The sequence below is a fragment of the Calonectris borealis genome, chromosome 29 (genome assembly GCF_964195595.1).
Source record: "Calonectris borealis chromosome 29, bCalBor7.hap1.2, whole genome shotgun sequence".
Classification (NCBI taxonomy): Eukaryota; Metazoa; Chordata; class Aves; order Procellariiformes; family Procellariidae; genus Calonectris; species Calonectris borealis.
This window is the reverse complement of record NC_134340.1, coordinates 3,771,380-3,792,985: the sequence shown is the minus strand read 5'-3', so window position 1 is coordinate 3,792,985 and position 21,606 is coordinate 3,771,380. Positions and strand designations below refer to the sequence as shown.

Here is a 21,606-nt window from a genome sequence, read left to right as displayed (position 1 = left end):
ATCCTTCCGCGCGGGGGGGGGGGGGGGGGGGGCATTTTGGGTGAACTTTTTTGCTTTTTCCGATGGTTGGTTTGGGGTTTTTCTTTTTTTTTTTTGTTTAATTAATTTACAAACATCTAAAAACTACAGCACGGCACGACTGCGCACGGACAGAGCTACGGGGGGGCTCCCCGAAGGACCAGCTACACCGAAGGATGGGGGGGGGGGAGGAGGAGGAGGAGGAGATGAAGCACAATCGCTCGATCGCTTGGCGGGGGGGGCTGCTCGCGATGCTGGGGGGGGCTGCCCTAAATATTGGGGGGCTGCCTGTGGTGTTGGGGGGCTGCCGGGGGCCTCCGAAGCGCTTTTGCATAGACCAACACTTCCCATCGCTTGCTGGGGACTGACCCGAGGGGGGGGGCACAGCCCCGGGAGGCCCCCCCCGCCCTGTACCCCGCTTTTTTTTGGGGGGGTCCCGGCGCTGCATCTGGGCGCCGCTTTGTGCTTTGCAAACCGCTGGTGGTTTTGTGCTCTGGGCTGGCGGGGGGGGAAAGGGGTGCAGGGAGGAAAAAGGGGTGCAGGGAGCACCCTACACCCCCCCCGTGCACCCCCCCCCAGCACCAGCACCCGTAAGAAAGAAAATCCTTAAAAACGGGTTAAAAAAAGAAAAAAGTGGCAGTTTTGGGAGCAGAGGCGTCCCCGTCTCCACCCCACTGCACCCCAAAACACAGCTGTGCCCCCCCCCCATCCAAGGAGGGGGGGTCTGGGGCAGCCCTTGCACCCCCCCCCCACGCACCCCAATCAGCGAGTGGGGAAGTGCTGCGCAAAGGCCGGCAGCACCCATGGGTGACGCATCGGGGCACCCAGCCGTGGCCCAGCAGTGCCTGGGGCCCCCACTGCACCCCAAAATTAGACAAAGGGCTGGGGCTGCAGTCGGGGGTTGCTGCACCCTGAGGTGCAACGGGCCGGCAGCACCCCAGGGTGCTGTGCTCAACAAAGGGCTCTGCACCCCAAGGGCTGTGCACCCCAAAGTTGCCGGGCACCCCAGGGTGCTGTGCTCAACAAAGGGCTCTGCACCCCAAGGGCTGTGCACCCCAAAGTTGCCGGGCACCCCAGGGTGCTGTGCTCAACCAGGGGCTCTGCACCCCAAGGGCTGTGCACCCCAAAGTTTGTGCACCCCAAGGTGCTGTGCACCCCACGGGATCGTGTGCTTTAAGGTGATGGGCGCCCTAAAATGCCGTGCAACCCCCGAGGGGTTCTGCAGCAGGAGGTGTGGTGCACCCCAAATTGCCGTGCGCCCCAGAGGGTTTTGCACCCCAATGTGCCGTGCACCCCAACGTGCCATGCACCCCAAAGGCATTCGCACCCCACCATGCAACACACCTTGACATGCCGTGCACCCCAAAGGGCTGTGCACCCCGACGCGTGCACCCTGTTGTGCTGTGCACCCCGGGGTGTTGTGCACGCCCAGGTGCTCTGCACCCCAAGGGGTCCTGCACCCCGAAAGGCCGTGCACCCCAGGGTGTCCCCTCCGAATCCTCCTGGGGTGCAGATGGAGACCCCTTCACCCGCCGACCTCACCCTGTGCAGCGCCGGACACCGTCCTTATGGATGGGGAAACTGAGGCACGGAGCTGCCACCGCCCCATCCCTGCCATGCTGAGGACGGAGCCTTCATCCTCCTCCTCCTCCTCCTCCTCCCCCCGGCCCAGCGGGGGTGCTGGGGGGGGGCACAGGGCCTGTCCCGCACCCCCGCAAGGCCAAGGTCACCCCCCCCACCCGCAGCCCCCCGCAGCCCCCCAGGAGCGAGCAGCTATTCACAGAGGGGACGACACCGAGAAAAGAAATGGGGGGGCTGGGGGGGTGGGGGGCGGGGAGGGGGTTTGGGGGGGCCAAGTGCAAATGAAAAAGATCCCAAATGCTCCAAGAAGACGTTTCACAGTGTCTAACGAGACTAATCCCCCGGGCTGGGGGGGCAGGGAGGGGCGCTGGGATTTGGGGGGTGGCACAGGGAGTTGGGGGGGGGTCTCCCCCTCTCCCCCAGCCCCCCCCACCCATCACTGCAAGACTTGCCCCCGGGTTTCGGGCAGTTTCAAGGCGAGGGAGCTGCCGAGGGCCAGGGCGGCGGAGGCCAGGAGGATGGGCACCGCCTTGGTGATGCCCACGAAGGAGGTGAAGATGCTGATGCCCAGCACGGCCGCCAGCTTGCAGAGGGCGTTGAGGAACCCGAAGGCCGTCGTCCTACGGGGGGGGATAAGGACGGGGTGACATCGCGGCCACTGGCACCCGGGGACGGCTTCTGACCCGTATCCCATCGGCTGCGCCCAACGGCGGGCGGGCGGCACCCGAAAACTCACACCCGGCACCTGGCACCCCGTGATTTGCAGCCAGCACCCAAAACCCTGTACCCAGAAGTTGGAACCCCTCAACCGGCACCCAGCACCCCGTGATCAGCACCCAGCACCCCAGATTTGGCACCTAGCCGCTGGCACCCCATGCTTTGTAGCCAGCACCCAAAACCCTGTACCCAGAATTTGGAACCCCTCAACCGGCACCCAGCACCCCGTGATCAGCACCCAGCACCCCAGATTTGGCACCTAGCCGCTGGCACCCCATGCTTTGTAGCCAGCACCCAAAACCCTGTACCCAGCAGCCAGCACCCCACATCTGGCACCCAGCACCCAAAACCTCAGACCCGGCACCCAAAACCTCACCCCTGGCATCCTACATCTTGCACCCAGCACCCAAAACCTCACCCCCAGCACCCCACATCTTGCAACTAGCATCCAAAACCTTGCCCCCAGCACCCCACATCTGGCACCCAGCACCCAAAACCTCAGACCCGGCACCCAAAACCTCACCCCTGGCATCCTACATCTTGCACCCAGCACCCAAAACCTCACCCCTGGCACCGAAAACCTCACCCCTGGCACCGTATGTCTTGCACCCAGCACCCAAAAACTCACCCCTGGCACCCTACATCTTGCACCCAGCACCCAAAACCTCAGACCTGGCCCCCAACACCTCACCCCTGGCACCTTACATCTGGCACCCAGCACCCAAACCTCACCCCGGCACCCAAAACTTACGTCTTGCAGCCAGCACCCAAAACCTCACCCCTGGCACCCAACACCTTGCCACCAGCACCCAAAACCTCACCCCCAGCACCCAAAACCTCACCCCCGGCACCCGACACCTTGCCCCCAGCACCCAAAACCTCACCCCCGGCACCCAAAACTTCAACCCCGGCACCCAAAACCTCACCCCTGGCACCCAACACCTCACCCCCGGCACCAAAACCTCACCCCCGGCACCAAAACCTCACCCCCGGCACCCAACACCTTGCCCCCAGCACCCAAAACCTCACCCCCAGCACCCAAAACCCCACCCCCGGCACCAAAACCTCACCCCCGGCACCCGACACCTCGCCCCCCGCGGGGCGCCGGCCCTGGGGCCACCCGCACCTCTTGTCGGAGGGGTAGAGCTCCACGGTGAGCACGTCGAGCGCGTTCCAGGAGGCGATGCTGACGCCGCCGAAGAGGCAGAGCAGCGCGATCATGGCCGACTCGCTGTTGCCGAAGGAGAGGAAGAAGCAGCTGACGCAGGACATGACGCTGGAGCCGGCTGCGGGGGGACACGGGGAGACGTCAGGGCTGGGAGAGGGGACGAGCGTCCCCCCCGCCCGCCGCGTCGGGGAGGGGAAACTGAGGCAGGAGATCATAGAATGATGGAATGGGTTGGGTCGGAAGGGACCTTCCAAGCCCGGTCGCGAGGGCGTTCCCCAGGGGGGACGTTCAATCTCTTCATCAACGGTCGGGAGGAGGGGGTCGGGTGCCCCCTCCGTCGGCCTGCAGGTGACACCCCGCCGGGCGGGAGCCTGGATCTGCCGGGGTGGGAAGGGCCCGCAGAGGGACCTGGCCAGGCCGGGCCACGGCCCCAGGCCCGCGGGGGAGGTTCACCGAGGCCCAGTGCCGCGTCCTGCCCTGGGCCACCACAACCCCTCAGGCCTGGGGACGAGGGGCTGGGAAGGAGCAGGGGAAAAGGACCTGGGGTGCTGGTCGGCAGCGGGACGTGAGCCGGCCGCGTGCCCAGGGGGCCAAGGCGGCCAGCGGCACCCTGGCCTGTGTCAGCAGTCGTGTGGCCAGCGGGAGCAGGGAGGTGACCGTGCCCCTGTGCTGGGCACTGGAGAGGCCGCACCTCGAATCCTGGGTTCAGTTCTGGGCCCCTCACCACAAGGAGGACATGGAGGGGCTGGAGCGTGTCCAGAGGAGGGCAGCGGGGCTGGGGCAGGGCCTGGAGCACAAGTCTGATGGGGAGCGGCTGAGGGACTGGGGGTGTTCAGCCTGGAGAAGAGGAGGAGAGGGGAGACCTCATGGCTCTACAGCCCCCTGAAGGGAGGTTGGGGCGAGGGGGGGTCGGTCCCTTCTCCCAAGGAACAGCGATGGGACGAGAGGAAATGGCCTCCAGTTGCGCCAGGGGAGGTTTAGACTGGACACGGGGAGCAATTTCTTTCCTGAAGAGTGGTCAGGCCTTGGACCAGGCTGCCCAGGGCAGGGGTGGGGTCCCCAGCCCTGGGGGGATTTAACAGCCGTGTGGGTGAGGCGCTTGGGGACATGGGGTGGTGGGCACGGGGGTTGGGTTGGGGGTTGGACTCGATGGTCTCAGAGGTCTTTTCCAGCCTGAAGGATTCTATGGTTCTATGACCACCGAGTCCAACCCTTGCCATGGCAGGGACATCTTCAACCAGAGCAGGGTGCTCAGAGCCCCGTCCAACCTGACCATGGATGTCCCCAGGGATGGGGACACCTCTCTGGGCACCCTGTGCCAGTGTCTCACCACCCTCAGCGTAAAAAATCTCTTCCTTAATGCCCACCCAGCATGCGGAGGCGGCCGATCTTGTCCATGAGGAGGGCCGAGACGATGTTGCCGGGGAGGACGGCCAAGGTGCCCAGGAAGCTGACGAAGTAGATCATGTAGGCGTTGTTGTCGTCGCTGAAGTCCAGCTGGCAGCCCTCCTTGTTGTGCAGGAAGGTGCTGTTCACCACCCGGCTGTTGATGAACTTGTACTCAAAGAGATCTGTTGGGGTGGAGAAGGGGTTCGGTGGGGTCACCTCCATCTCCGTCACCCCCTTGGGGACCCCCCGCCCCCCCTCCTACCTGTGTTGTAGAAGACGGTGGAGATGAAGGTGCAGTTCTTGAAGAAGGTGTTGCTGGAGGTGATGTCCTCGAAGTAGCACTCCTCGAAGAGCGAGTCCTCGAACGTCACCGACTTCATCCTCAGGCTGATGAACCTGGGGGGTTGGCGGGGGGGGGAAGAGCCCAACTCATCACCTCCACTCATGCAACGAGCGGGCCCGGCCTCAGCACCCCCCCGGACGCACTTGTCGTTGAAGTACTCCCCGCCCTGGTGGATCTGGTTCTCCAGGGTGAAGTTGAAGGTGAAGTGCCGGACCTTCTCGCGGGTGAAGAGCTTGGTGCGCGAGGCGTACTCGATGTTCTGCAGGTGCTTTATCATGTCCGGGAACCAGACCGTCAGCCCGTAGTAGCTGCGGGGAGAGAGGCGCTGAGCCCGGGCGCCGCCACGCCCCGCCCGGCCCAGTGCTCCCAGTCCTGGACCAGTGCTGCCAGTCCTGGACCAGTGCTGCCCATCCTGCTGCCAGTCCCAGCCCAGTGCTGCCAGTCCTGGACCAGTGCTGCCCGTTCTGTTGTCAGTCCCATCCCAGTGCTGCCAGTCCTGGACCAGTGCTGCCCATCCTGCTGCCAGCCCCATCCCAGTGCTGCCAGTCCTGGACCAGTGCTGCCCATTCTGCTGCTAGCCCCATGCCAGTACTGCCCATCCAGTCCCAGCGCTGCCAGCCTCATCCCAGTGCTGCCCAGCTCCATCCCAGTGCTGCCCATCCTGCTGCCAGTCCCATCCCAGTACTGCCAGTCCCGTTACAGTGCTGCCCATCCCGTCCCAGTGCTGCCAGTCCCATCCCAGTGCTGCCAGTCCCGTTACAGTGCTGCCTGTCCCATCCCAGTGCTGCCAGTGCTGTCCCAGTGCTGCCCATCCTGCTGCCAGCCCCATCCCAGTACTGCCCGTCCAGTCCCAGTGCTGCCAGTCCCATCCCAGTGCTGCCTGTCCTGATGCCCATCCCGATGCCCATCCCATACCAGTGCTGCCAGCCTCATCCCAGTGCTGCCTGGCTCCATCCCAGTGCTGCCCATCCTGCTGCCCGTCCCGTCCCAGTGCTGCCCATCCCTGTCCCAGTGCTGCCAGCCTCATCCCAGTGCTGCTCGCCTCATCCCGGTGCTGCCTGTCCCATCCCAGTCCCATCCCAGTGCTGTCAGTCCCATCACAGTGCAGCCCATCCCATCCCAGTGCTGTCCGTCCCATCACAGTGCAGCCCATCCCATCCCAGTCCCATCCCAGTGCTGTCCGTCCCATCCCAGTGCTGCCCGTCCTGCTGCCAGTCTCATCCCAGTGCTGCCTGTCCCATCCCAGTGCTGCCAGTCTCATCCCAGTCCCATCCCAGTGCGCTCAGTCCCATCCCAGTGCTGCCTGTCCCATCCCAGTCCCATCCCAGTGCTGCCAGCCCCATCCCAGTCCCATCCCAGTGCACTCAGTCCCATCCCAGTGCTGCCAGCCCCATCCCAGTCCCATCCCAGTGCGCTCAGTCCCATCCCAGTGCTGCCAGCCCCATCCCAGTCCCATCCCAGTGCGCTCAGTCCCATCCCAGTGCTGCCAGCCCCATCCCAGTCCCATCCCAGCGCTGCCAGCCCCATCCCAGCGCTGCCCAGCCCCAGCCCCGCCGCAGGGTGACAGCACCCCTGGGTGCCCCCCCCCGGGGCTGACCCCCGCCCCACCTGAAGGACATGGTGAACCACACGGCCATCATCATCAGCGTGACGCGGCGGAACTCGGGCGCGAAGCACTGCTGGAAGTTGCTCCAGACCTACGGGGGGGCAGGCGCGGCGGGGGGTGAGACCCGGCCGCTCAGGGGGGCGTTCTGCAGGGTCCTGGGAGGAGGGGGTCGGGTGCCCCCTCCGTCGGCCTGCAGGTGACACCCCGCCGGGCGGGAGCCTGCATCTGCCGGGGTGGGAAGGGCCCGCAGAGGGACCTGGCCAGGCCGGGCCACGGCCCCAGGCCCGCGGGGGAGGTTCACCGAGGCCCAGTGCCGCGTCCTGCCCTGGGCCACCACAACCCCTCAGGCCTGGGGACGAGGGGCTGGGAAGGAGCAGGGGAAAAGGACCTGGGGTGCTGGTCGGCAGCGGGACGTGAGCCGGCCGCGTGCCCAGGGGGCCAAGGCGGCCAGCGGCACCCTGGCCTGTGTCAGCAGTCGTGTGGCCAGCGGGAGCAGGGAGGTGACCGTGCCCCTGTGCTGGGCACTGGAGAGGCCGCACCTCGAATCCTGGGTTCAGTTCTGGGCCCCTCACCACAAGGAGGACATGGAGGGGCTGGAGCGTGTCCAGAGGAGGGCAGCGGGGCTGGGGCAGGGCCTGGAGCACAAGTCTGATGGGGAGCGGCTGAGGGACTGGGGGTGTTCAGCCTGGAGAAGAGGAGGAGAGGGGAGACCTCACGGCTCTACAGCCCCCTGAAGGGAGGTTGGGGTGAGGGGGGGTCGGTCCCTTCTCCCAAGGAACAGCGATGGGACGAGAGGAAATGGCCTCCAGTTGCGCCAGGGGAGGTTTAGACTGGACACGGGGAGCAGTTTCTTTCCTGAAGAGTGGTCAGGCCTTGGACCAGGCTGCCCAGGGCAGGGGTGGGGTCCCCAGCCCTGGGGGGATTTAACAGCCGTGTGGGTGAGGCGCTTGGGGACATGGGGTGGTGGGCACGGGGGTTGGGTTGGGGCTTGGACTCGATGGTCTCAGAGTCTTTTCCAGCCTGAAGGATTCTGTGATTCCATGACACGGCGGGGGTGGGTCCACCCCGGGGCGGGGTCCGGCCTCACCTGCTGCGAGAGGTTGAGGAATCGGACGAGCCAGCGCCGGTACCACGTGCCGGTGTCCGACTGGATCTCGATGAGTTCGTCCTCCCGCTTGATGGTCTTGATGTGGGTGACCTGTGGGGGGATGGGGGGGGACGACACCGTTTGGGGACACTGGGAAGCGCCAGCTCCCAGGTGAGCCCCATCCCCATCTCGTGCCTCAGTTTCCCCCCCAGCAGGGCTGCCCCGCTCCGGGCGGTGCTTGTCCTGGGGCGGGGGGACCTTACCGAGAAGACCCTCTCGGGATGGCCCTTGGCCCTCATGTTGGTGTCGTGGACCTGCTTCAGCACCATCCAGGCCTCGTCGTGCTTGCCGTTCTGCAGGGCAGAGCCCAGGCTTACCCTGGGACCAAGCCTGTCCCCGTCCCAGCACCCACCGGGGGGTCCCTGGCTGCGTCCCCCCACCTCCACCACCCGCTCAGGGTCCCACCACCCGCTTGGGGGTCCCTGCCTGGGTCCCCCCATCTCCACCACCTGCTCAGGGTCCCACCACTCACTTGGGGGTCCCTGCCTGGGTCCCCCCATCTCCACCACCCACTCAGGGTCCCACCACTCACTTGGGGGTCCCTGCGTGGGTCCCCCCATCTCCACCACCTGCTCAGGGTCCCACCACCCGCTTGGGGGTCCCTGCCTGGGACCCCCCATCTCTGCCACCAGCTCAGGGTTCCTGCCTGGGTCCCACCACCCACTTGGGGGTCCCTGCCTGGGACCCCCCATCTCTGCCACCAGCTCAGGGTTCCTGCCTGGGTCCCACCACCCACTTGGGGGTCCCTGCCTGGGACCCCCCATCTCTGCCACCAGCTCAGGGTCCTTGCCCAGCTTCCCCCCATCCCACCACCTGCTCGGGGTCCCTGCTTGCACCCCCTACCCCCCCAGCAGGATACGGCCCTGCATCCCCCAGGTCCGCTCACCTCCAGGAAGAAGCGGGGGCTCTCGGGCATGGTGGTGAGCGCCCCGATGGCGAAGACCGAGGGGAAGGCGCAGACCAGGACGAAGACCCTCCAGCTGTGGAACTGGTATGCCGAGCCCATCTGGAAGCTCCAACCTATGGAGATGGGAGAGGACGTGGCGGTGGTGCTGAGACCCACCAAACTCGCTGCATGCTCCGGCACCGGGAGGCTCTTACCGTAGTGGGGGATGATGGCCCAAGCCATGGCGGAGGCGTAGATGCCCCCGATCATCCAGAACATGCAGAGCCAGCTCAGGTGCTCCCCACGCTTCTCCTGCGCCAGGAACTCCGAGAAGTAGGAGAAGACGATGGGGATGGAGCCGCCGATGCTGGGGGATGAGGGCAGAACGGCGTCACCGCCCGCCCCGGCATCCCCACCGCCGCGGCAGACGGGGGGGGTTCGGCACGGTGAGGGAGTGGGAGGGAGCTCAGTCCCCCAACATGGGGGGACCCGGATGCCTGGGTCCCCTACGCGGTGCCGTGCCCCCCCTTACCCCACGCCTGAGAGGAGGCGGCAGAAGAGGAAGGTGCCGTAGCCTTGGACGAAGGAGGAGAAGAAGGCGAAGACGCTGTTGACGGAGAGGGAGATGAGGAGGCACTGCCTTCGGCCCAGGCGGTCGGCCAGCCCGCCCCACAGGAAGGCGCCCACCATCATGCCCAGGTACACGATGAGCCCTGGGGGGGGGGACACGGCGATGTCAGTCCCGGGGGACCCAGGGACCCGCACCCCGAGTCACCCGCTGGAGGGTGACAGCCCTCGGGGCAGGGGCTCGGTGCTGGGGGCCATGGGGGTGGCAGTGACCCCCCCCAAGCTGAGCACAGCCAGGACGCCTGGGTCCCCTCACAGGGAGGGGGGACCGACCCCCACGTGTGTATGGGGGGGTGGAGGGCGGATGCCTGGGTTGTCCCCCCCCTCTGCTTGGGGACCATGGGGTGGGGGGCAGAGATGCCCCCAGCCCCATCCGGCTCCCCAGGCCCCCCCATACCCCTTGCATCCAGCCCCCACTCCTGCCCCGAGTTTGCCAGGTCTCGGGGGGGGGATCGGTAACACCTGGGGTGATGGGGGGGCTCGGGCTGCAGCGGGCACCACGGAGAAGGGGGGAGCACGCCGCAGTGCAGCCAACGCAGCCGCCCGCAGCCCCCCCAAACCCGCTCCCAGCATCCCCTTATCAGCCCTGGGCAGGAGGGATGGGGGGGCTCTGCCTCAGCCCCCCGCCGCTGTGCCCGGCTGCAGCAGGGAGATAAGCTGGGGGCTGCGGGGCCGGGGGGGCTGCGGGGCCGGGGGGGTCACGGTCTGACTGCGCAGCGGCATTCACCCCCCCGGGCCCCCTCTCCCCATTGCTCAGGTGAGGACCAGTGTGGGACTGGGAGGAGGAGGATGGTGGGAGCCCTACGCCCAGGGGGGTTCCCATCACCACCCCCCTGTCCCTCCCCCACGTCTCCTCCCGGCCCCCCTCATCTCACTCTGCATCTCCATGCCCCCCATATCCTCATGGCCCCCCCGTATCTTCTTGTGTCCCCCCCACACCTTGTGGTGTCCCCCCATGCCCCACGTCCCTCCATACCCCCTGGATCGTGCCCCACGTGTCCTCCCACATCCCCCGTGTCCCCCTGTACCCCCATATCCCCGGTGTCCCTCCGTCACCCATATGGCCTGTGTCCCCCCACACCTCCCTGTGTCCCCCAATACCCACACGTCCCTCTGTCCTGCATCTCCCCATGTCCCCCCATGTCCCCTCACATCCCCATGTGCCCTCACGTCCCTCCACACCCCCGTAGCTCCCCGGGCCCCCCGTGTCCCTCCACACCCCTCTGTCTGCTCATGTTCCCCCATGTCCCCATCTGCTCGTGTCTCCCCACATGTCCCTGTGTCCCCCTGTCCCTCCTGTGTCCCCCCATATCCCATGTGTCCCCCATATCCCCCATCTGCTCGTGTCCCCCATACCCGTGTCCCTCCATACCTCCATCTGCTCTTGCCCCTCCATGTCCCCCCATCTCCTCATCTGCTCATGTCCCCCCATATCCCCCGTGTCCCCCCATATCCCCTATGTCCTTCCATGTTCCCATCCAGGTCTCTCCCCACATCTCCCCGTGTCCCTCTGTCCCTCCTGTGTCCCTCTATACCCCCCTATCTGCTCATGTCCCCCATATCCGTGTCCTTCCATGTCCCCATCTGCTCATGTCCCCCATATCCGTGTCCTTCCATGTCCCCATCTGCTCATGTCCCCCATATCCGTGTCCTTCCATGTCCCCATCTGCTCATGTCCCCCCAGATCCCATTTGTCCCTCATGTCCCCATTTGCTCATGTCCCCCCAGATCCCATTTGTCCCTCATGTCCCCATCTGCTCATGTCCCCCCAGATCCCATTTGTCCCTCATGTCCCCATCTGCTCATGTCCCCCCAGATCCCATTTGTCCCTCATGTCCCCATCTGCTCATGTCCCCCAGATCCCATTTGTCCCTCATGTCCCCATCTGCTCATGTCCCCCATATCCTATTTGTCCCTCATGTCCCCATCTGCTCATGTCCCCCCAGATCCCATTTGTCCCTCATGTCCCCATTTGCTCATGTCCCCCCAGATCCCATTTGTCCCTCCATGTCCCCATCTGCTCATGTCCCCCCAGATCCCATTTGTCCCTCATGTCCCCATTTGCTCATGTCCCCCCAGATCCCATTTGTCCCTCCATGTCCCCATCTGCTGGCGTCCCCCCATGCCTCCACGTCTCTCCACATCCCCCGTCTCCCAGCACCCCCCATGTCCCCCGTCCCTCACGCCCCCATATCCCACGAGTCCCTCCATACCCCTCTACCTGCTCCCGTCCCCCCACATCTCCCCGCGCCCCCCTCCCCGTCCCCCCGTCCCCTCCTCACCCAGCATGCCCTTGTTGGAGTCGGAGAGGCACATGTCCTTCTCGGCGCTGGGCAGGACGAAGCCCACCACGAAGACCTCCACGCCGTCGGCCATGAGGGCCAGTCCCAGGACGAAGTAGAGGGTCCACTGGAAGCGGCCGTGGCCACATTCCTGCAGGATGAGCTCGTACTGCTGCGCCAGCTCCTCCTTGTCCTTCCGCCGCTGTCCCTCGCTGTCATCGAAGGCGCCGACGGCCGCCTCGGCCCCCAGCCGCTCCCCGGTTTTCAGCGAGTCTTGTCGGGGGATGCCCTGGTATTCACCCTCGTAGATCTCGTCCTCTTCGTCGTGACCCTCGGTGGCATCGCTGGAAGCCCCCTCCTCGTCGTTGGCCCCCTCGCCCCCCCGGTAGTAGCCGTCCTGGGGCGGGTAGTCTTCATCATCCTCCTCTTCCTCGAAGCGGGAGTAGGAGCGCTTGGTGTACTCGTCCTGCATGCGGTCCATGCCCTTGCTCACCTTCTTGGCCGCGTGTTTCTTCACCTCCTTGGCGATGTCCTTGGCGCCCCGGATGAACGCCGTCCGGTCTCGGAAGCTCTCATCCATGGTGCCGGTGGGATCGGCCGGGACACTGGGATGGGGAGGGGGGTCTCTGTGTCGGGGGCTGCGCCCTCACACCCGGGGACCACGGTGGGATGCGGGGAGACGGGCGACGGCGCTACCCATCCGCGTGGCACCAGCTGGGAGGGGACACGGGGGGACCCCAGGCGCTGGCCCGGACCTGAGGAGCCCAGACACAAGCAGGGGCCGTTTTAGGGTGGGAACAGCCCCGCACCCAACCTCACCCCGGGGGTTGCTCCGCTCCGAGCGCCCCCGCCAGCACCCGCAGCACTTCTTCCCCATCTCGGATGGAAGCAGGAGGATTTGGGGCACCCCCGCCCCACGGCGAGGTGGCAGGGGGGCTCACCCCAGGGCAGGCACCCAGGCGCAGCGAGCCCAGCTCGGGGCCAGGCACCCGTGGCGGGGGCGGGGATGGGGACAGCTCTGGGGGACACCGGGTCCGTGCCAGCCCCCCCCACGCTCAGACGCCCTCTCCCCTCGCTTGGAGGGTGGAAGCTCTCACAGGCACCCACATTTCAGCAGGATTTCGACCTGCGGGGGGGATCCAAGGTGGATTCTCCAGTGTCTCATAACGTGGCTGAGCACTTCCTAAGTAAATCAATCTGCGGGAGAAGGGAAGGCGGCACCCGGGGGTTCGATACGGCGAGAGGATCCGCACGCACAAAGACGACGAGCTGAAAGACGAGGGGGTTGGCCCCCGTCTCCCCTGCCGCATCCACCCACCCAGGGACCCCGGTGTCCCCTGGGGACGGGGGTCCGAGCCCGGAGCTCTGCAGGGCTGCGATGTCCCCCAGCTTGGGCCCACGGCGGGGACCCCAGCAGTGACGGACCCCAGCAGGGAGCAGGAGGGTCCCAGAGCCCCTCCACCCCCCCCGGCAGGCCAGGCCCCCCCAGGCCATGGGGACCCCCCTGTCCCCACCGCTGCCCCCCACCAGCCCACCCAGCCCATTGCGGGAAAAGGTCCCGCCATCCTCTCAATGGGGCTGGGAAGGTGTGGCCGGGCCAAGGACCAATGAGCTCCAGGGGGTGTGGCCACCCCACTAGCACCAATGGGGCCGTGGAGGCATGGCCCAGCTGTTCAGCCAATGAGCTTCAGGGGGTGTGGCCACACAGCTGCATCCCCCCCCGCCCAGCTCAGGGCACCCTCGGACTGGGGGGGGGGGGGTCGCAGTGCTGGGGTCCCTGGGGAGGGGGACCCCGGGGACCCCGCTCGGGTGGCTCAGGTGACCCCAGCAGGGCACACGGTGACCCCAAGGGTGGCAGGTCCCCGATGCCAGCGCGGGCCAGGGGACACCCTGCCCATTGCCGGCGGGGGGGGGGGACCCAGCCCAGCACCCCCGTGCTGGGCTGCAGCCCGAGTCCGGCCTTTCCGTGTCCCTCCCCACAAGGGAAGGGGACAAGGGAGCCGGGGGGACACGGGGGACATCGCCGCTCCCCCGTCCATCCACCCAGGATTGCAAGTCACCACCGAGAACTAGGCCAGCAGCAGGCCTGGACTGCCCCCCCCATTTCCTCGGGAAGCGGAGGATGGAGCAGCACCGGCGCTGGAGGGCTGGCGAGGGGAGCAGCCCCCCAAGGGCACAGGGGTCCCCAAAACCTTCCAGGGGAGCCCCAGCCCTGCGTGTCAGTGCCCCAGCTCAGGGGGCTCAAGGAGGCAGGTTTGGGACGGGGGTCCCTCGGAGGGGTCCCGGGCTGCCCGACGGCGACCCGGCCGTGTCCCCGGCGCCGATCCAGCTGCCCCAGCCTGGCCGCGGTGGCAGAGGCGGCTCCGGGGCCCACGTGTGCCGGGCCACGCTCCCCAGGGAGGCTTCCAGAAGGGATTTGGCTGCAGGTTGTGTTCGGCGAGAGATGCTGGCGTCGGCAGAAGCTGAACCGGCCGCCGCGGGCAGAGCCCGGTGGGTGCTGGGGGCACCCTCAGCACCCCCAGCGTCTGGCCTTTGGGGAGGAGAGGGACATCTCCCTGTCCCCCTGCATCCTGCATCCCCCGCTTCCCCAGCCCAGCGTCCCCCCTCCACAGGCTGCGGAGGCCAAGGGCAGGCGGCGTACCCCCCCGAGCCTCGCAGAGCCCCGCGCAGCTCGTGACAGGGATGGAGCCGCAGACCCCCAGCCTGGGCAGCGGGCACAGGCGCTGCTGACCCAGCCGCGGGGGCCGGCACAACCCCCCCAAAAGGCTATTTTTATCTCCAGGCACGGTCGGCGAGGCAGGAGTTGAGCCGCAGGGAGAGGGACGCAGCCGGCACCGCGTACCCCCTCCCCGAGCGAGGGGACAGGGCACGGTGGGGAAGCTAAAATTAGCCCTTCCGAAACAGCCGGGGCTGTGGGCAGCCTCCCCCCGGGCGGGAGCCCACGCCAGCTCTGCGCAGCCAGCAGGGACCCGGGGACGGTGCGGGGACGATGCTGCACCACGGCGCGGCCCCCCCAGTTTCCAAATGAAGCCGGGCAGGTGCTTTTAAGCAACGTAAAATCGCTAATACACCCACTGCCCTCGCCTCCCGGCCGGCTGGGAGCAACCCCAGCCCCGTGCCCACCCGGGGGAGCCCCCCGGTCCCCTCCTCCCATTAAACCCATTGGCACCCGAGGCCCCTGGAAGGAGCCGATTCATGGCCAAGGTCATTTTGCTCCAGCCAGGCTGGCGGCTCCCTGCGGTGCCTCCCAATGCGGCCGTGCCGCGGGACGCCGTTACACGGACCGTGACGTATAGGGAACCGGCAAAAGGCAGAGGGGAGCAGAGAGAGGCCACGTACGTGCTGAGGAAGAGGACGGGGCCGGGGAGCAAGGTCACAGCTGGGCTCCGCGATGGGGAGGCTGCTCTGCACGAGCCGGCCAGCCCCGAGCGGCCGAGCCAACGCTGCGCGTCAGCGACAGCGGCTTTTGACATCAGGGGGTTGATTTTACAAGGAAGCCAGAAATCCCATAGATCGTAGCCACCCTACGTGCAAGAGCCGGGGTGGGGGTCCCAAAAATGCTCTTCTGGTTGCAAAACCACGCTGGCCCTGCCAGCCCCTTCCTGGCGTTAGCCTGAGCAGTCACGGCCAGCCCTGGGCAAGGTTATCAGACTCTGGACCCGTTGCCTCCTGCCATGCGTCTGACCGGAGCCAGCGATCGATGCAGCCCTGCCTCGCCGCACACCCCAAAACCCCCCGGGAGGTCCCACGTTAGGGCTCATCTGGGTCCGTCCCCCCCCCCCCCACCGCAGCCCCCAGCCTTTTTGCATTATGGCAAGAACATGGCGACAAGGGAGAAGAGTTTTAAATCGCCTCTGTCCAAGGTCATCTCCCAGCACCCCCCCTTGCCACCCCCGGAGAGCTGCGGCGCTCCCCCTCCCCAAAACCTGCCGGTACCGCCACGGTAAATATCCCTCCCTGCGACGAAATCCCAATCCCCGTCGGCAGAGCTTCCCCGGCCGTAGGACGGCGCGGGAGGGATGACAGGAGCCTGTTAAACACGCACACGAAAAGACAGAGCAAGGCTAGAGGCGAGGTTTTCCAGGACAAAATGGCCACACCAAGTGGAAAGGAGAAGCCGAACCCCTAATCCATCAGACGGCGGCTCCGAGGATGCTAATTAAAAGCAGCGGGGAGAGGAGGGGGATCTGCCGTGTAAAGGGTTTTTCTTTTCTCTCCTTACCTGCTTCAGCCCTCGCTCCTCTCCAGCCCTCCTTTCGGCGTCTGCCTCCTGCGCTGCGAGGAAGGATGCTCCGGCAGGGATACGGCAAGAAAATCGCTCACGGGTACCAGACCCAGCGTTAACGCCGCAGCCTCCGACACACACACTGAGCATTGGGAGAGTCCATTGCAACAGCCCAGGGAAGGGAGGCGGCGGGGAGGGCTGTGCTACAGACGACGAGCTGGGGGGGACACGCTGGCAGAAGGATGGGGGCTCGCCCCTCGTTAGCGAAGCCGAAGGGAAGGCGATGCCTCCCCCGGGCTGCCCACGCTTGCGGGGAGCTCCCTCGGGAGCGGGGTTCCCGTGCCGGAGCTGCTGGGTTGAAGCTGCTCCGGTGACTGCGGAGGCGAGGGTGGCTAACGAGGGGCACGAGCAGCCGGCCCCCGGTTCCCCTCCCCGGGGATTCGTGGCGACGTTAAAGGCGAAGCCGTGAGGATTTGGCGGCGCTCAGACCCTCTATGGCAACCTCTCCTCCCGCCGCCCACCGCAGCCGCAGGCAGCGCGGCGGATGGAAACGCAGCCTGGCAAATCTGAGTCACGGCCTCCTCGGGGGAGAATTTTGATTTCTTTGGATCCAATCCTCTCCCCCTGGGCTGACCAGACCTGGCCCCTGCGCTGTGACAGGGCACAAACGCCTCCGACATCTTTTTGGGGGGCGCGAGGTGGTTATTGCAGGGAGGCAAACCGAGGCCCGGGGTACCCAAACCAAACCCGATTTGCCCCGGGTCGCTCACCCACGGTGGGAAATTGGGACCTTGAGTGCTCCAGCCCAGCTCCCTCCCGGGGGGACGTGGGGCGCACAGCACTCCCGGTACCGGGGCTGCTCCGGCCGGGGCTGGGTTTGGAGCGGGGGGTCCCCACGCCGAGCAGGGCTGGGAGCATTCGCACAAGCAGGACCTCCCCGGAGCCCCCTCCTCTTCATCCCACGTGCAATGAGTTGAGCCGGTCTCAGCTTTCAGGGCATCAGCCCCAAAGCCACGCGATCCATCGGCAGAGCCGGGTACGGGGCCAGGCTTCCCGTGCCCGGGTTGTGCCGAGCTCGCAGGAGCTCGGGCACGAACCAGAGCCCAGCGGGAGACCACCCTTTAAGGAGGGGAGGAAGGACAAAGCGTGCTCGAGGCCGAAATAAGCACAGCGAGGGCAGGAACGCGTGCCCGGACTGACACGTTAACAGCAGGACTTCAGCTCAGACTGGGCAAACAGTGTCGGGGACCAGTCCACACCAGTGGTACCAGCACAGGGAAGGATTTAGGAAACGGGAAGCTGAGAAATAATGGAGATCCTGTTGGAAATAACCCCAACGGGGAACGTAGCTGAGCTATCGGGGTCTTTAACCCAGCTGAAAGAGGCCGGGCTGGGACAGGGCTGGGACAGGGCTGCGGGAGGCTGAGGACGCGAGCTGGAAAGCTGACCCTGTCTCCCCGCTGCGTGGGTGGCTGCACCCAGGGCTGGGCGCCCGCTCTGACAGCATCGCATCCGGGCTGCAGGGCTAATCACGCGCCAAACGGGCTCCAGCACGGAGCCGCATTGGCCTGGGCTGCACTGGTGAGCGCTGCTTCCTCGGGGCCGCCGAGTCCCGTCAAGCTATGACTCATGTGCCACACTGTCACCGGCAAATCTCCGCGTCCCCCTTCCCTTCTGTCTCCGTGTCCGAGCATCCGTGAGCTCGCACTCAGCCCTAAGGCTTTAACGCATATAACCAGAGTAAAACGCATCGCAGCAGGGACAGGGGAACGGCTCTTCCCTGTCCTGAGCGCCTCGGATCACGTCACATTTGCCAGGGCCTAAAAACCAGGCGTGATGGGATAAAAATCAGAGGTGACGGGATAAAACCAGGGGTGGGTCCATCCGTGGCAGCGCGATCGGCTGCCCCCGGTGGGTCCCGGTGGCTTCCTTGAGCGAAGAGCACAGAAATGCCACCCCGGGGCTCGCCGGCTACGTACGGGAGGCACCGGTTTCTTTGGACGCTCGAGATCTCGAAGCGTCTCGGATCTCAGCATCACGGTCACCACAAGCTGCAGATGGCCTCCTGCCCCTCCCGCACCTACATTGACCCATTCCAGTAGTCCAAGCTGGACTCTCCCAAATTTCCGACTGCAAACGATCGGGAGGGGGTTACGGATCTTGTCACGCAGCCAGTCTGGACCACGGGTATTCCCCACCCCGACAGCCCTCCGAAGGGAGAAGAGGCGGCATCTATTTTTTTCGTTTGTTTTGCTATTCAAATAGAAGTTGGTCCCTCCCTGCACACACATTCCAGAGGCTTTCGGAACTCCGAACCAGACAGGCTAAGGTTGCTGTGAAATTAAACCCAAAGCCGTACAGCAAACGGGATGTAATTCACAGGCTACGACTGTCCTGGGGCTGGAGCTCCTGCGGAGGCAGGAGCATTTTGCCTTTGGAGAAAAGCAGCCGGAAGAAGGCGGGATTGGGGAAGCGGACGAAGACGTTGCTGAGCAGAGCCTCAGTGCAGATTAAGACGCTGGGATGAAGGAGGCGGCAGCAGGTTCCCACTTCTCCGTCTCACCGCGAGTTCCAGGCTCACTCGGAGGGTCCGACACTGTCCAGGGCAGGAGAAGGGGGTTGTGTATCCCAGCCTCTCAAGGCAAACACCTTCAGCAGCAGCTTAGGCCAGCTCGCCGTGACGTGGTGGACACACGCCTCTCCGCCACCTCCGTGGCAGCTCAGAGGGCTGCACGCTTCCCACCGAGCAGGAGCTCGGACACGCGAGCTGACAAGGTCACCCAGTCGGGAGTCGCAGCCAGTCCGCAGAGACCAGGACACCTCGCTTCTGGCATGCGTTTAGACTGATCGACGGGTGGCCATTTGCCTCTCCTTTGGCATGATTATTTCCACTCCAGGAATGTTTGTAATTGCTATCGTGGATTCTTCATGGGACTGTTTGACTTTGGTCAAACCTCGGCACCAAAATCTTCTGTTACCTGCTCTCCAGCTTTAAGACTGACACCCTGCGTACAGCTAAAGCGCCCGTTTGATGCTCCCAAAACCAGAGTCCGGCTCAGCCCTCTCCAGCTGCCTCCCCGTCCACCACAAATGAAACCCCACAGCACTGTGACTGCTTTAAGATTTGTTCAGCTTCAGAGGTGCTTTTCTCTGCTGCCTTAAGAAGTCCTTCCCTGCACCCACCACCTGCAACAGGGCATTTAAGCATCTGCCTCGTCCACACCTAATGAAAGGCGAGAGCATTATTGCCTTGAACTGCATCTAGACGTACACAAACGCTCCGGCACGCAGACGGCCGCAGCAGAGAAAGGCAAACTACAACCCCACGCGCAGGAAGATCAGCACAAGCATTAGGGACGTTTTCAAATGCACTCAGCAGGCATCTCTTAAGAAAAACACCTACAGCCCAGCTGCCACCTGCTCAGGAGCAGCCAGCAGAGCCCCTTGCAGCTTCTGGCCTCTTAACCAGCAACAATTTACTGCCAATTTACACCTGAGCCTAGTTTTCTCCTCCCGCTTCAGCCCTGCTCCTGAAAGCCACAGCTGTGAAGCCACTTCTCATTTTCCTCCTCGCACGGGTGGAGGAACTGGAGCCGCACGGCGCCAGGACTTCACCCCCTCACTTGGTCCATCAGCCGCAGGCGGTACAGATCGACCCGGGAGTCCTGCTTCCCCATCTCGCCGCTACCCACAGCGAGGCAATGCTGTTTGGGTTGGGCTCTTTCCGTCGTTTTTACCATCGGAGCAGCACGCGGTGGAACGGCTCCAGGCTGGACACAATCCAGCAGTAATTGCAAGGCTCGTTCCTCGGAGGGAGACCGAAGCGATGCAATTGTGCCAGGCTCTGGAGCGGCCCAGACCAGAGACAGGCAAGGCCCGTTTAACGGGCGGTTTAACGAAATCACAGAGGTCCGGCGAGCACCCCGCTGCCTCCAGGTCTGCTGGAAGACCCTGGGCAAGTTACATTTCCTCCTCTGGGCTTCAGCGTCCCCTGTATAAACTTAGGAACCTCCACCGCAGCTTAAGCATCCGGGTTAGTGTCAGGCTGAGCGCACCAACACCCCGTTTCAGCGGGAGCAGTGGGTGCTCAGCCTGGTCAGGATCAGCCCCCCACAACCACGGAGCTAGATGCTTTGACCTCGGAGCAGTCCTGGAAACTGCAGGGAACACAGCAAGCCCCAAATCACCTCTAACAGTCCTGAACTGTCCCCAGAAAGGCTGGATTTGAGCAGAGATGTCTATTTAGGGAGCAGCATGAGGCTCTACATCAGTGGTAAAAGCTAAGGACGGCCTAGACGTTACTTTTATTACAGTCCCTGATAAAGTATAATTATAGAGCAGTTGAAGCAAGCGCAGAGCTCTTCCAGTTGGTCCCACAGTGACCACTCACGTGCCAAAGGCAACACGAGCAGAGGAGAAATAAAGCTCGTAGGTCAGCTGTGCGATTTTCCCAACCTTCCACAACCAGGCTCTGAATTTCTCCAGACCTCACTTACCAAACCCCGCGATGACCAAAGGGGAAGCACGGCACCATTCTTTCTCTCTGGCCCGCAAGGGTGAACAGAGATCGGAGCTAAAGGTCAGTTTTAGCCCTAGGATGTTAAAATAGGACAGAAACAAACCAGCAAAGAGTAAAATCAAGGCTGAAAGCAAGGCAGCTTTTCTGCAGAGCACTGAAGAGCCGCAGCAGCCTTCCAAGAGGAGTCACAACAGCCAAAAAAGCACTACAGCCCCCCATTCCTATCCCCTGGTTCCTGCATAAAGCCACAAAACAACTCCAGGCTGCCAAATACCCGGAAGCACTTCGATTTTTTTGTCTTTAAATCACCTGGATTTAAAGCCTCAGATGTATAAAGCCAACACCTCTCTCCCTATCTCCAATTGCGGGCTCTTCCGCCTTCCCGTAAGGAGCTCCGCAGAACGCCAAGCCCCCTCCCTCCTCACACCTTCCCAACTGCTGGGGAAGGTGTGAAACTTTCCATCCGCAGACTCTGCTTTTACACTTCCCCAATTATCGGTCTCACGGGCGCAGAGACGCTGAATTCGTTAGGAGAGGCAGGACGGTTCTGGCGACTCAGCCCCAGGAAGCGTGGAGACAACACGTGGACCAGATCTGCTCAACCTCCTCTCCCAGCCGGACAGCTTCACCCCAATTTTATTGCCCCCCTGCAGTTAACAATATCCCCGGAACCACAGCTATAATGGCTGCGAGCAACATCAAAATGGGATCTCATTTCTAAAGAAGTCCCTTCCACGTGCGGAGAGGGACGGGGCAGGGACTCAGGAGAGCAGGTTTCACTCCCAAATTACTCCTCCAAACGACCTGCCCATTTATTTGTGCTCTCTGGGACAACAGCGTCCAAGGATGCGATGGACTTTAAGGCTTTATCGTACATTTTCTTCACCGCAGGTGTACTGGATTACACGGAGCCTATCAGCCACCAACGAACAGCCTGGATAAAGCAAGAGACCGGGTGCATCGACCCTAATTCAGCGCCTCACCGAGACAGACGCGCGGCATCGGTATCAGCAGAGAGCTTTCACGTGGCGGTGAACTCCATCGCAGGCGTCCCCGTGGCTGCGCGCAAGGCGAGAGCAGTCAGCAGCCGGCCAGCGC

At 64.4% G+C, this 21,606-nt stretch overlaps 1 protein-coding gene across 2 annotated transcripts; it reads right to left on the bottom strand.

Annotated features, from left to right (window-relative positions):
- Positions 1-57: 57 nt before the first annotated feature.
- SV2A (synaptic vesicle glycoprotein 2A) lies at positions 58-21,564 on the bottom strand. 2 transcript variants are annotated; one of them, XM_075176368.1, is made up of 13 exons: positions 21,492-21,564; positions 11,765-12,369; positions 9,388-9,568; positions 9,071-9,222; positions 8,856-8,989; positions 8,173-8,262; positions 7,910-8,020; positions 6,825-6,913; positions 5,360-5,524; positions 5,136-5,269; positions 4,852-5,055; positions 3,443-3,602; positions 58-2,219 (listed from the first exon to the last, which is right to left on the bottom strand). In XM_075176368.1, exons 2-13 carry the CDS (start codon positions 12,342-12,344, stop codon positions 2,036-2,038), a joined length of 2,184 nt encoding a protein of 727 aa, XP_075032469.1. In that variant the 5' UTR covers positions 12,345-12,369; positions 21,492-21,564; the 3' UTR covers positions 58-2,035. The 2 variants fall into 2 exon arrangements, with proteins under 2 accessions (XP_075032469.1, XP_075032468.1); XM_075176367.1 differs by having other exon boundaries at positions 8,856-9,222.
- Between the last annotated feature and the right edge of the window lie 42 nt (positions 21,565-21,606).

Bases quoted from the DNA above. Each gene is read 5' to 3' on its own strand.
- SV2A (XM_075176367.1), bottom strand. From the start codon at position 12,344: ATGGATGAGAGCTTCCGAGACCGGACGGCGTTCATCCGGGGCGCCAAG. The intron at 9,569-11,764 runs GTGAGGAGGGGA...CCCCCCCCCCAG, and splicing joins CTCCAACAAGGGCATGCTGG to GGCTCATCGTGTACCTGGGC. The intron at 9,223-9,387 runs GTAAGGGGGGGC...CTCATCCCCCAG, and splicing joins CGCCTCCTCTCAGGCGTGGG to CATCGGCGGCTCCATCCCCA.